Below are 15239 nucleotides of genomic sequence, written 5' to 3' on the forward strand. Positions count from 1 at the left end.
ATGAAATGTTGCCAGAGAGGTAAAATACTATCAGGCAGCAAGTCTGCAAACATACCAAATTTATCCAGAGTATGCAAAGTGTTCTTCTGAAATGAAATGAATAATTTGCTATGCCCTTGCACAGGAAATTTTAGGTTTTTTTCCTCTGACCAACTGTAGATGATTATTTTCTCTGAAAGTCTGAGTTACTACTGCATTTTTCATAAAGAAAAATGAGTATTTCTCTTCAGCACCAAAATCCAGCTGCAATCAGATTTTTTTTTCTCTCCCATCAATCCATCCTTCTAACATCCCCGAATTCACTCAACCCAGTCTGCAGCTGAAAAATCGACATTGATAAGATGTATGATGGGAGCATATGGGTCCATATTTCTGAGGGCTGAGCCTGTAGACAGCACAGAGCATGCAAACGAAGCAGTGACACACGCACGCACGCACGCACGCACACACACACGCACACACACCCACACGTGTGTTTTCTGGATGAAAATAATTTGAATATGCCATGCATCTGTACAGTGTTCAGTGTCTCCATGACCAGTCATGTATGGAAGCCATAAATTAGTCATTAGCGCACCAGAGCATAAATATAGTAAATGCAAAATGGGAATGTGGTGCTTTAGCTAAAGATGTTTTTAATGAAACAAAGCTCTTAAAACAAAGTAGAATATTGTGAAAAAGTTCAATATTTTTCATTCATTTCAGAACATAAAACTGATAAATTACAGATTCATCACACATAGGATGATAGATAAGATAGTCAAAACCCCAAATTCAGTTTCTCAGAAAATCAAACCAATATTTACATTACCATAAGAAGGCAGTGCAAACAGAAATGTTAGAATAACTGATCGTGTCTCCTTTTACAAGAGTTACTGCATCAACTTGTATCAGTATATGTGGAAGATGGAAAAAAATGGGACACAAACAAAGATGAATGTACTTTCAAACATAAAGCTTATTTTGATATTAATGCATTTACTAATCCAAGCTTATTCGTCTCTGAACTGCAGTTTTTGCTGCAGCACTCCCCCTCTGTATATGTATCTGAAAATGGCGGTAATAAAAATGACATGGTAAGTAACTTCATCTTTCAGGTAGAAGCTTCACCTGGAGGCAGTAAAACCACACATTAATGCCTATATCCAACCAGTGGAGGCCATTAGTACAAAAAAATACACCTTTGCGGCTTTAAGTCTCCTACTTTACTAATTACACTCAAAAGAACACGAAAGCCGGGAGCTAGAAACACTGCAGCCAGGGACTGAACCCGAGTCTCTATGGTGTGGGAGGAGTGATGGCAAGTTTGAGCTGCAGGCTGCATTTGTAATCATAATAGTATACCTCGCTTCATGCAGTCAGGTCAGAAGTGGAACAAAGCAGTGGCCGCAGGAGACCGAATGTAGCTACATGTTGTGTTTCAAATGATGAAGGTTTCCTCAGCGTGCTGTTCCAGGATAAAGGAAGCTGTTATGGCTCTATCTTTGTCTTCTCTAATTCACTTCTTTGAGAAGACATTAGCAAGTAGGCAGTGTACTAACGGCTGCTAAACTCGTTGTTTAAAGGTGGTATTTACATTGTGGACCATACTGGCCAGAAAATATAAAATCTGTGTTTGGAATGAGAGAAAAACAATAACAAGGAAATTCAGTTGACCAAGAAGATAAATAAAAGGGAAATCAGTGGATAGAAGGAGTGTGTCTTTTCCTGTGTGCAATAATCAATGCACAGGGGGTAAAACAAATATGTTAAAAATGAAAATTGACATTTTTGGCCAAATTGCAGAATTCTGCGTGCATCAATCTGACTGGATCATTCTGACTGCGTTGGTATTGGTAGCATCATGCTGTGGGGATGATTTTCTTCAGTGGGGACATGAAAGCTGGTCTGGACTGATGAGAAGAAGGACAGAGCGACAAGCAACACACTAAAAGAACAAATAATCACATTCTAGCGGAGTAGCAGCCATAAAAGACACTGACAGGGATCAGATGAAAATGTATTCATATGTCTAGAAGGACTAGGCAAACTGCACCTAAATGGACTTCAGACAAAGGTTTTCACAATTTTCTGGATTTGCTCTTTGCAGATGCTCTGCATCCAAACTGACTGAGGTTCTACAGTTTCTGAACGGATGTAAAGATATGAATAGCTGGTCAATAAAATGATCCAAAATTCATACAGCTGCATTTGTAGCAAACAAACTACAAGATATCGACTCTGAGGGGTCAAATATAAGTATATGTGTCACATTTTTGAGTGACTAATGTAAGATACATTAACATCTGTGGCTCTAATGAAACAAAAAGTGAAAATATTCAAAGAGTATGATAAGAGTATGAAAATATACAAAGAGTATTTTCTGCATCAGGGGTACCCTGGTCTTCTATTTGATCAACATTTATATTTATGTAACTTTTCTTGTAAATTTCTGTGTGTGGACGTGGCATTATTATAACAACATTCCAGCACAAACGAAATAACTTTGAAATTGCCATTCTCTCATGGCTTCCCTATAAAACTCTCCCTTGGGACAATCTATTTGATGCAATTACACAGATAGAGCCAATGTACATAATGGGATTGCTGAAGGCCCTTTTAACACTGGGTATAACAGTGATACACTAAAATAAATGCTTTAATGCTCGCATGGGGTGAAGTTATCATTGCTATTCATTTGTTTGCTTCCTTACCGGAAATTATTTAAAATTGCCTGAAGACTGACTGCAGCAAGCGAAGTGGAACATTTGCACTCTTACAATTTCCATCGCTGCCGTCCTTCATGGGCTCAGTTCTATCCTGGTTGATCGTACATTTTATGCTGCTTCAAGGGGACAAAAGAACATTCGACATGCTTGACCCAGCAAGGTGCGCGCACACACACGCACATGCACCTGCGCACACAAGCACACACACAGACATGCATGCACACGCATTCACACAGACATGATGAGAGAGGGAGTGTGGACAACACAACACATTTTCAAACAATGTGAATGAAATGTGGAAGACCGTTGTTTGTTTTTTTCCCCCTTTGCTTCTTTTGTCAGTATTGGTAGAAAATGGGGTACAATATTAAAAATAAAAAAAATTAAGAAAATCAGCTCCAGTTATGGAAAAGTGTCATGACTTCAAGGTATTTGACTGGGAATTGTAGGGTGAAATTGTAATCAGAAAAATCATATTTTTTTTCACCCGAATGAGCTTTACAAGATTCCCAAAAGTGCAGTGTTCATCTGTATTCAGTCCTGTTTATTTGGATATTAAGTGAAATTCTCTGTAACAAGCTGTCCTCAGTTTATTGAATTAGCAAATAGATTCCACCTGGTTGTAATCACTTTCAATATAAATCTTCCTGTTTTGAAAATGCCGCAGAGCTTTTGCTAGAAAACACTGGTCAACAAACAGCAGCCAGAAGATGCTCATAAATGACCTGGAACAGAAATACAGCTACAACCTTTCAGACAGGAAATTGAATCCAAAACTGACCTCTACAATTAACAGGCTAGTGTCTGAGATGACAGCTGGGACATGAAGCTCTATATTCAATAAGCATATGTTTGCGCATTAGTGTGTGTGTGTGTGTGTGCGTGTGTGTGTGTGTGTGTGTGTGAGTGCGTGTGCGTGCGTGTGTGTGTTTGCCCATGTGGTTCCAGCCACCAGATATCCTTCTGCTGTTTTCTTTGGCCTTTAAATGTTGCCAGATAACCTGCTGTGCATCGGCAAATAGTGAATGTCTTAGTGTCTGAGTGCATTGCCAAAGACGATTCCACAGACCCCCCCCCCCACCCTCCCACCCTCCCCCCCTCCAGCCCACCATCTCTACCTTTCTCCTATAATTATTTTCATCTGAGCAGCGAGGCGGCTGGGATTCAAGGCCGTGGGTCTGGTCACTCTCCTTGTAGCTCAGTTTGACCTTAACTCTCAGGACAAGCTGCCTACTTTGGAAATGAACCACATGGAGGGTTTGATGCAGGTAGGAAAAGAGCCACAGATGAATAAAATTAGTATTTCATTATAACGAAAGAAGAGAGGAGGAGTTATGGTGATTATGATTTGCATATGCAGATGAGAGACGCATGAAGATTTTGAGTTTATAGTTTTAAAAAACCCTCTTTTGTAACGGAAAGGTTTGTGTCAGACACCAGAAGACGAAACAGGAGGTCCTGACAGAGACACAGAGCAACAAAAGCAAAAGAGAAGCAGCTGAATCTCTATGATTGGACTGATAGAACACTGACAGGGTTAATCTCTAGATAACAACTCCCTATTGATTAGCTCACACACACACGAGCCGATTAGACAATTGATACACAGCACACTCACTCACAGCCTACATGGTCTCCAGAGAAGACTTTTCTGAAGCTTCAGATCCTTGTCCTACTGACCTATATGCATAAATAAGACACAAAAGGGGTTCCCACCGGGGGTCTTTTCTTTTTTAAGAGTCTTTAGATGTTCCGTTTGTTTAGATCTACAGTTTCGAGATGTAAACAAGTCCTTCATGTTTACTGCAAAAGCGAAAAGTGCGTGAAGTTAGGAAGAGAGAAGTTATAAATGTATGTGCTGTAATTTTTAAAGGAAGGTTCTTATTATTCCTTATTGTTCTTATTGCTAAATGAATAAATGTGATGATAAAAGCAACATCAAACATGTAAATAATCAAATAGGGAATAGGAAAAAAAAGCAAGTTAAAGAAAGTCACAGAAATAATAATTTATTAAAAGCAAAAATATTCATGATTGATCCATAAAAACAAAACAAACAAAAAAAAAAGCTCACGAAGAGCTTATTTTTCTATTGTCACTTTGAGGAAAAAGTCAAGCGTGATCTAAAGACGCCTTTTTGTTTGTCCTTTGGTTCCAAAAAACACACTGAAGCACTTTTTTGTTAAATAGAGTACAAATTTAATGTACAGCAGTTTTGCTCTTTGACTACCTGCACCTCACTATTCCACAACGACAAAACATTACTCTGTCTTAAATGCAAATAAACCAATATAATGTTGTAAAACTTTGTAACCGCCATGAATTTGATGAAATAAAGGAGTGCCAAAATTAAAATTCATGTCCACGCTTGATACTTTCTTTCATCTCTGAAGCCAAGTGAAAAGGCATTAACAGAAGATTACACAGGGCAAAGTTTGACAGACTCCTCTGCTTGATCATCATTCCCCTATTCGCAAATCTGCTAAACTCACTTTGATGCTAAGACCGAGATACGCGTACATCAGCTACCGGTTATGGGAAGTTCATTCTAGCTGATGAAGATGAATCAAAAAATCATTTAGTTATTAAAAATGACTCAGACAGATTTGCCAGGGAGCAAAATCTGGCCAGAGTCGCAGACGGCACAGTCTTGATTCTGCGCCATATTACAGAAGCCAAGTCTATCTTCAAAAAAATGGAAAAACCCCTGCTAGCTCTTCTGTTTGGATTAGATGACGAGTCGATCTGCAAACACCAATTATAATGCTCATATTACCTGCCAAAAGCAGGGCAAGGGGCAGACAGGCAGAAGGAGAGACAGACAGGTGGGCAGACAAGCTCAACTCTTGGCTTGAATGCAAAAAGGAATTGTGTAGCATGTACAGCACAGGAGTAAAGAAAAAAATGAGATTAAAACAGACAAAAGAAAGAAAAAGGAAAACGAAGTGAAAGAGGAGACATGAGCAGATGGTGGTCATGCATGATGACACTATCAATGGTTTAAAAACTCACAAAGACGAGGCTAAGGCAGCATATTTAGGATTTCAAGAATAAAATCTGAGCCAATATACTAATAAAGGTGATTTTTCACATTTACATATTTTAGAATTTTTTGTCAGAAGCAGTGAAAGGAGGGATAACACATGAATGGTAGACAGGAAGAGAGATGCACGAAAAATAAAGCAAAGTTAGAATGTCTTTTTGATTTTGGGCAAGAATAAGATGGCTGAAAAAAAGGAGTATAATAGAATAAATACTGTAAAATAAAAAGCTTATTCTTTACAGTGAAAAGTTTAGATTAGATTCATAAATCATTAAACACAGCAGCTCTTGCAGTAGAAAGAAGAAAGAGACTTTCTTGAATGACTTAATATTTAGCATATCAACTGAATAAACAGCTTTCTTCCGGTTAAAGGGGGAGTTTTTCCTCTCCACTGCTGCTACATGCATGGTTGGCATGAGGGATTGCTGCAAAGTCAATGGCACAAAGCAAGTGACTGTCATGCTCATCCAGGAGGAGTGAATGCTGCAAACATGTGACTTAATGCAACCCTAGATGGAAAGATGGAAAGCTTTTATTTAAACCAATTTTGGTAATGAACTGAACTTAATTCACTGTTTTATATAACTAATTAATTGGAATGTACCTGTAATTAAATAGTAAAGTTCAAGTTTTTGTAAAGTGTTTTGAGATGACAAGTTGTGAATTGGTGCTGTTCAAATAAACTGAATTAAACTGAAAAGATTAATGTATTGTTATACTATTTTCTGGATTTTTGGCTTGAAACCTATTTCCAATTTTCTATTAGGTCTGACCTGCCAATTAAAGTATTATACCTACTATTCAGCAATCAGAACAGATCGTGTGAAAATGACCAAATCCAATCTTTTTTTTTTTTTTTTCTTATTGACCGGTACATCTCTAATTGTTTTACTTCCTTTGCAACCTGTTCTGTTGAGCTCTTGACGCTGAACACATCATCCCACTTACACCATTTTGGATGAGACGTGAGTCCCTAATACAGAGAAGGTCATGTTGTACAAGAACAATAGTGAATCCTCACTTTGAGAAATTCATGCAAATCACTGGACAATCAGCAGCCAGTTCCTCCCTTGCACCCTTGTCTCCACTCCTTTTTGTCACTTGCCTAAATCCAGAGGCCAGCAGTTTGTGCTGACTGGAGATGGGCACCACGTTAAAACACTGAGTCATTCTTTCAGAGCATTGCCTCGTTAATCTTTGCACACATACACACACACACGCACACGCAATCACTCACTGCTTGTAAACTGCATTTTGGATCTCTGTCTCCCGCGCACTGCAAATGTACAACCTTTTGCATCTCTCCAGACATGCTGTCTAACATTAGTCTTTCCGATGACGGATTTTTATGGATGAAACAGTAGTTGCCATTTTCTGAAATTCCCGTGGTAACTCACCCTCGTCCTCATTGGAGACAGCAGTCCCTCCATAGCTGATTCGGTTGGTTCCGGTGGGCTCGCGGGGCCCCCTCAGCTGTGTCGGTGTATTATCCCAATCCGCAAATAGATCCTGTTAGAAACGCTGTCTCATCCTCTGAGCGAGCATCTCTTCTCTTCAGCTACAGCTCTCTACCCACCCAGAGAGCCCAGCACACTGACAGGCACACAGAGAGTCTGTGTGCAATGTGGGAGTTTGTGCAGGCATATATGCACCCACACATCCACACACACACACACGCACACACACACACACACACACACACACACACACACACAGCTTGAAGCAGGAGGCGAGAGGGCAGTGAGAAACTCCTGGTGGTTCTCTCTCTATCTCCAACCTGTCAGTAAATGTGTGATCCTACCCTGCAAACCCCTGTGCTGTTAATGTGCAATGTCCATAAAGGGTCTCTCTCTTCTCTACCTTTCTCTCTACATCCTTTAGCTTATTTCTCTCCCCCCTGCCTCGCTAACTCTCCCTCGGTGCCGCCAGCTACATTTGTTCCCTTCAATGTGTCAAATGATTGCAGGTCTTTTTTTTTTTTTTAATCGTAGTGACCTCCGTCTGCTGGCTCTCTCTCTTCCCTCTTCCTCCTGTCCCTCACCCACTCAGTCTGTTTGTGAATCCTTCACGTAGACGGTCTACTCCAAATTCCCGCCCAACTTGAGAGGTGAGACGGAACATATGCTCACAGTGGCTGTGCGTTTTTGAAAGCGATGGAGATAGATAGCAAGAAAAACAAAGAAAAAAAAGAGAGGGCACTCTTTGGTCCACCATTGTCCCTCTAGACAATAGTGGCTCTTCATTGCCTAGCAACATGATCAACCACTATTCTCATAATAGACGAGGCATGAGTCACCAATTCAAATATTTAGACATTGTTTTGTTGCTTTCCAACCTGTTCACAGTCACATATAGGGTTTCCCCACCTGCACACGTCCAATCCCAGACCAGGACTAAAAGAAAAAACACTGAGCTGAACGCACACCGAAACCACTATTGATCTTCTATACTTCCAGATCAGTGTGGATCCATTTCCCACTGTAAGAAGACCTTGGGGTTGACACAAAATATGATGGAAAGACTACACATCCCTTCTGGCATGGGAATCCTCCAAAATGATCTGGAGACAGTTGCAGAGGAGAGGGACTTCCCTTCTGGACCTGATATCGTCATGGCGGTATCACGTCTTCCGGCTATCTTGGATAATTGGAGGACAATGGATGGATGAATGGATCACAATGTGGGGAATCTATCTGAATGTTAGTGAAGTCCATGGTCAACTTCCTCATAAAATAAGTCTTTACAATTCTTACTACTTACTACTCATTCAATAAATTGACCTGGACATGGTGTTGGTATGGAGTGTCTTTCTTAAGGGGAAATTATATGGAAACATACAGTTTTAACGGTCATAAAACAAGACAGTTTTGCATTAGCCATTGTTTCTTAAGAGAAAATTGCCTTTTCCTCCAGCTACTTTAATTAAATTGATTTGCCTGACCTGCCTAATTTATATTTTTAAAAAAATCCCTGAATTGAATTTTTGACTACTAAATGTTTTTTTTTTCCAAGATCTGAGTTCGATTTTAAGCAGGATTTTTAAAAACCAACAGGTTGTTTTGAGAACTAGCGGTTTTTATGAACACACCAGTACATGGCATTAGTAGAGCAAAGGTTTAAAACCAGCTCCTTGTTTCCATTCACAACATGATGAATGGTATTTAAACCCAAAACTTGCTAGATTAGTGAAAATAATATTGTGTTAACTCAGGTCCAATCCTACTTTATGTAAATATTAAATCTCAGCATTTTCATATTGCTCCCTCCTATCCTCCAACGATTAAAAGCAAAACATAAATTGGTGGAAGCTATAAAATTTTAATTGGTTCTCAGTTTCATGATCTTCCCTCAAGCCCCAAACAAATGTGTTTTTCTTTTTCCTCTCGTTCATCGGAGAGTTGCTGTAAAGAAAGACCAATAGCTCCAGCGCTTACTGGCTGCAAACTGTAATATTGTCTGTCCTTAAGAAACATAAAAACATACAAATTTTCTCCCGTGTTTTCAGTTGTTGCCATGAGAACTATGTTGATAAGGGCAGCGGCAAAAAGAAACTGAGTGCTTAAAAAAAACAAACTAAAATAAATAATCAAATCTGAGCATTCCTCCACCCACGGTCTTCCCCTGCCACAGCTGTTGGATCTAAGAACGAAGTGAAATGACACACTCGGGTTCAGGTGGCCGCCTGCAGCCTTTGACGAGCCTCTCTGCCTGAACTGCATGATTCCAAGTGAAGCATTCGCTCTCACGCTGTTCTTTTTGTCTCTCAATTATTTTTAGTCTGGTCTCTCCACATTGACCCAGATAGGACCAAAAAGTGTTAAATTTACTAAATTAATGATGACAGAATATCTCTGGGGATGTTCTTTCAATCATTTGTGCTGCACATAATTTCACAGTAACAACCTTCACATTTTTACTGTGTGAATTGTTAAGGTCATTCATAAGTTCGTCAAAATTTCCACAGATTGTTTTATATTAACACGTCCCGTTTTTAAAAAATATATATTTAGTTAGAAAACCAGCCTATTAGCAGCCTAAACCTGCAAGAAAGTGTTTCTCATCACTGAGCTGTGAGTATGTAGTAAACTCAGATTATTTATTTGGCAATAGAACAAACAGAAATCACTGTAATTCAAGAAATGTGTATATTATCATTTACAAATGGCATTAAATATAAGTGATCCCTATGTTACAATGAACAGCATCCGTAATGTAAAAACAGCCACCACCCTTTTCACAGATGGATAGGTGTGTTAAGGTATGTAACCCCTCCAGGTGGTGGTTAACGGCTAACTCATTGATTTTTGTCAGCACATTTTATACATATTATGAACGTCACACTGTTGAATGATCATTGCATCGATCAAAAAGCAGATAGACTGGAACCTTCTGTCACATTTCAGCATCGATCCCTAGCCAGCTGAGAGAGCACGAACATTTCAGCACAACATAGTGAGGCTATGATCAATAACACTCAAGCGGCAGGTGACAGAGCCATTGGAGCCTCAACATACAAATTTCTGTAGAGAGAATAGAGAAGGATTGGGATTTGTTTTTTAATGCAGACGATGGTGTTTCATTAAATGTTTTTACCTTTGATTTTCAAAGCAAAAAAAGTTATCAAAAATCTTTGCAGAAACAGAAAGTATCTGGATTAGCAGTGGATCAGTAGTGGGCATAAGACAAGATCTTTTAAACAGAATGAATTTAAATTCAACACACAAAAAACTAAAATATCCGTACCATTATCTTTATCTGAGTTTTTAGTGCCCAACAGATGGACTACTAAGCCCTTTCTCTATTGTCAAGTCTCACTCTTGCCAGTTAATGTCTGGTTCGCTCCTAGCCAAGTTGGGTCTATCTCCATTGGGAGTCTGTTCCTCACTATTGTTGGCTTGAATAGGCAGGAATGTGGGCGCGCCCTGAGCGCACAGGAGCTGTGGTCCACACGCTGACGACACCATTTGCAGCAACACGAGATTATTTGATGGACTCAAATAAACCTAGACATTTCATTTTTGTCTTAAAGACAAAGAGTCAGAAGTGTTAAGCCTAAAATAAAATGTTATCATGTCTGATTCAAATTAGTAGAATGTTGAGCAAATGGTCCTTACACTGTATCTTATACAAGGCACACCCACACATCCAACACACATGAATACATCACCTAAACATAATCCTCTTAAACACAGGTGATGCTGGAGGAAAAAATGTCACCAAGGACAAGACAACTGGAAGAGCTCAAACTCCATTAATCAGCAGACCTCTAAGCTTAGCGGTGTCATTAGACCCAAAGCAATCTCTGAAAATATAAATTACTATTTTACTTTATTTTGCCTCCAAATATATCCTTTGAGGACAGATTTTTGTTTTTGTGTGGTAAGACCTCCCAACTCACAATATATTTTTAGATTGATGCCATGTGGAGTGCTTTTTGTGCATGTTCCTGACAAGCCACAGTGACATACAGTCCCATATATCACCATCATGCATTCCAGCTGACAGTGGACCTGTCAGCAAACCCAACACTCACACACAGACCACACACACACATTTACAGCACGTGCCAACCCCCAACCATACCCAGTCACTAATAAACCCACACATACATAAAGAGGAGAATAGGTGGTTGGGATGTAGCGGGTGATAAACACCACAATCACAGAACAATGTGCACAGCGCGGTGCACATTGATTGCAATGTAGTGCACAATATCCTTAAACCCATCCCAACCCCCTGCCGTCCCCATCCCCCCTACTACAGCCTTCTCTCCCCTTCACTTACATCCCTGACACCCCAGCTGGACCCCAACATTAATCCCTAGTGACTTTTCCATCCCACAGATGTGAACGGACAAAACCTGGTTCAGTGAGTGAGTCAGTGAGGATTTTCATCTTTTCATTTGTTGATATTTTTGCACATTGTGTTTAGCAATGTTGTTATTCAAGCAGGATTCAAGAGGATGAAATATGTGAGGAAATTGTAAGAAAGTCCATAATTGTCTCTATATTCTGTTTATTCCTGTGGAGAGCTGCAATTACACTGTGGAAAGCAGACATCCCATAGGCTAAAGTAATTAACCATGACTGAAAACACTAACACAATGTGGAAGCAGTGGAATTAATTGCAATTATTATCAATTAAACCATATCGAGGAAAGAAAAGATGTGCTTCTCTCCTTCTACATGCTTCAACTTAAAGTATTTGAATTATTGTCTCAGTGACAGATTAGTATCGTTTTGTCTGCTCCCTATTAAAACAGAGATATTTACTATGTTTCCAAGCTGTGTACAGAAGGGACCAACATGTCTGTACACGGTCTTGTCGCTTATTTACGGCTAAATCAATGCCACTAGAGTTGAAGAAATCTGTTGTTGACCCTCATACTATGGACTGGATTGTCTTTTCTCTGTAGACCAACAACGTCGATGCAGGAATGACCCGTCCTTACTAACAACACATTGTCAATATCCAGTTTGTTCCAGTCCGGAAAAGGAAGGAAGCCTCCAACACGTTTAGCCTTGTTGGAGGTTATTCATGCGTCAGATTAAATATCAGAGCGAGTTCTTCATGTTTGAATGCCTTGGAATTGGAAAAGAAAATAAAGTAGATGAGTTGAAATTATTCTAATAGTGATATTTGTAGGGCGAGAGATAAGGGCCTGTATTTCTTGAACTTTTCAACATTTTGTCAAAATTCCTACGACAAGCTCAAATTTATTTTATTGGATTTTTATAGGGTAGTGCATAATTTACAAATAAAAATCAGAAAGTGTGGACTTGTGTTCAGCACCTTTTACTCTGATCCAGTTCAACCAGTTTACTCATCAGTTAGGAAACTGGTAGAGTAGAAATACTAACATAAAAGCTTCTATAATGTCAAGGTATTAATTTTCTTCTTAGAAAATATTAGGAAATTAAAGTGGTGATTAAGTAAAATCACATGAATGTTTGTAGGTAGGGCTGTCGGTTTGTAGTCGTAAGTTGACAAAATAAAAAAAAATAATTAAAAAAAATCCACCAGTATGAATGCTGTGAGAGCTTTCGACAAATTTCCACAAAATTGCTTGTTGGTGTTTGGCATCAGAGATTTTCCACGATATATTAGAGTGTAAAACTGCTTCAGCCCTTCCTTTCCCACAGCCAAGAGGTCCAGGTTTCAGAGAGCCAGTCTGATTGCTGCCTCAGGGAATTTATTTCACATCTAATCTAAAAGTTCATTAAAGTGCGTCCCAAGAAACATGCTTCACATGCGGCTCCTATGACACTGTGCCCATTCACATATACAGAGGGTGACAAATATCCTTCACCATGTGCAGCATGTGGTTGTTCTTCATTACTGTCTGCAGTCCTAAACAGGGAGAGGGAAAGCCCCTTCTCCTGTCACATCTCACCACTGCTCAGAGGGAGGAACATCTTATCTCACAACTGCAGACAGGGAGCGAATTAAGAAGGGAAAAAAAAAGATGGATGAGAGGGCATAATGTGAGCACGGCTCTGTAGGGGGGAAGGACATATGGTATTTTGGGACAGTGGCCAAAGGGGAAAAGCTGTGATAGAAAGAGACAAAGATTATAGCATCTTGCAAATTAATAGGCTTAAAAAAAAGGTACATAAGTTATAAGAAGCAAAAAATGTTATCTTAAAGCTACCTGCTTTGTATAAAAAAAAAAAAAACACTCATCACTTACTACCCACCACATATGAATCCACGGACACAGTGTGTTAAAGAAATGTTTTCTCCTATTTAAATACACATTTTCGCGAGTAGAGGTATTGATTTTATTCAAGCATGCTCGATGCAATGATGTCATTCCAAAATGGTTTCCTAGCAACTGTTGTCTGGGGCAACCAGCATTCTCTGCAGGCAGCGCATCGAGAGCTTTGCAGGAGGGAGAGAGAGAGAGAGAGAGAGAGAGAGAGAGAGAGAGAGAGAGAGAGAGACGTATAGAGAATGACAGCGTGGATGAGAGTTTAAATGTGTTTAATTAGCTGCTTGTGAGTCTTAATGCCCCCAACATCAAAGCAATCTGCACACCTCTTATCGAGGTTTCTAATATTATCATGTGTCATTAGCTGAGAGTCTGAAGTTCGTTCCAATTTTACGGATTTGTGTGCTTTGAATATTGATCTCGCACTTAGGCATACAACGACATCCACAGAAATTCGACCTATTTCCTCATTTTTCACACACACACGCACGCACGCACTCACCGCACTCTCAACTCACATTCACGGGCTCATCAATGCAAGTCGTGGCAAAAATTCTTAATCGATATTCATTCACACACTGCCCTCTACCGACAGATCTCAGAAAGTGTAGAAAATAAAGCTTGGGTGCAAATTACATTTGTCCAGTTTCATGGAGATTTTTCATCAAAACCTGCCACAAATTGGATTGGCAATTAAACAGTCAGATGAAAGTCAATCTGCTTTATCATGAGCACTGCCAACTGAGTATTGGTGAAATGCAAAGCTGCTGTGAATGATGAGAAACTACATATGGACAGATTACAGTTCTATTTCCACATATTTGAAATATATAAAATACTAAGGTTCTGATACATCTATCACCTTTTTATCTATAATCTGTTCCCTCCACTGTTAGTTCTTGTAGGTTCAGATAAAGAATCATGCACAAAGTTCACTTGAACCTAAGATCAAAGGTGGACTAGGTGAAACAACAGAAAGACATGAATAGATTATGGGATGTCTAAATAACATGAGCATGTGAACTTATGTTAGATGCTACCTCAGCTGGTTAATAAAGTATACATTGAATGGTAAAATAATGATGGCCAAAATGACAATATCACTAAGTCATTCTTGGTATACAGTAGGCCTTCATAAACTGAAACAAACAGACTGAATCAATCTGCTGCTTTCAGCCCCATGCCTTGCACTGGGACCGAAGTGAGAGTATAAATTTAAACAGACTCATGCATCCCACTGCAGCTCCTTCACCCCTCTCATCTATTCACAACTGCAGTGTTTGCACATTTGAGCAATTATGCTAAAACCATCTCAATAAATCATTCTATGCTCTATGCCTTCGGGATTTCGTGACTTTCACACAAATGATGGTGCACCCCAGAAGGGGAAAACAGCTCGCTTAAAAAAAAAAACAAACAAAAAACATCAGCAGCCTCTAGTGCCCTCTAGTGGTTCACAAATGAGTGAAACAAGAAACATTTTACCGATATCTCTCCTTTGTATGTCTTGTAATTTGGACATATGGAAAATTATGGTATGTTGTGATCTTTTATATATTGTCTGAAATATGTTATCTTTGCAATACAACCATTTTTATTTCTCAATTTTAGTCACCAAGAACTTATAGAAATATGGACTTTCATTAAAAATAAATAAATAATACAAAACCCATATCAATTCCTCTACCCACTATTAAAAATAAAGTTCAAGTGTACATCTGGCTGGATATTTGACAGTTTTCAGAAAGTTTCCTGCTACAGACCAGCCTTCAAACAA

The 15239-nt window shown here is 39.2% G+C and overlaps 1 protein-coding gene across 2 annotated transcripts in view; it reads right to left on the bottom strand.

Annotated features, from left to right (window-relative positions):
• The window catches only part of frmd4a (FERM domain containing 4A), a 112878-nt gene that overhangs the window by 88245 nt on the left and 9394 nt on the right, over window positions 1-15239 (bottom strand). The window contains exon 1 of one of the 2 annotated variants that reach the window (XM_017305249.2): window positions 7149-7701. The exons of the other annotated variant lie outside the window; for it this stretch is intronic. Within the exon in view, the coding sequence (XP_017160738.2) occupies window positions 7149-7181 (33 nt within the window). The 5' untranslated portion in view covers window positions 7182-7701. Of the gene's footprint in view, window positions 1-7148; window positions 7702-15239 lie in introns of those variants that run through there. 2 annotated transcript variants of the gene reach the window in all.

This window comes from Poecilia reticulata, chromosome 6, assembly GCF_904066995.2.
Source record: "Poecilia reticulata chromosome 6, P_reticulata-male-v2, whole genome shotgun sequence".
In the NCBI taxonomy this organism is placed as follows: Eukaryota; Metazoa; Chordata; class Actinopteri; order Cyprinodontiformes; family Poeciliidae; genus Poecilia; species Poecilia reticulata.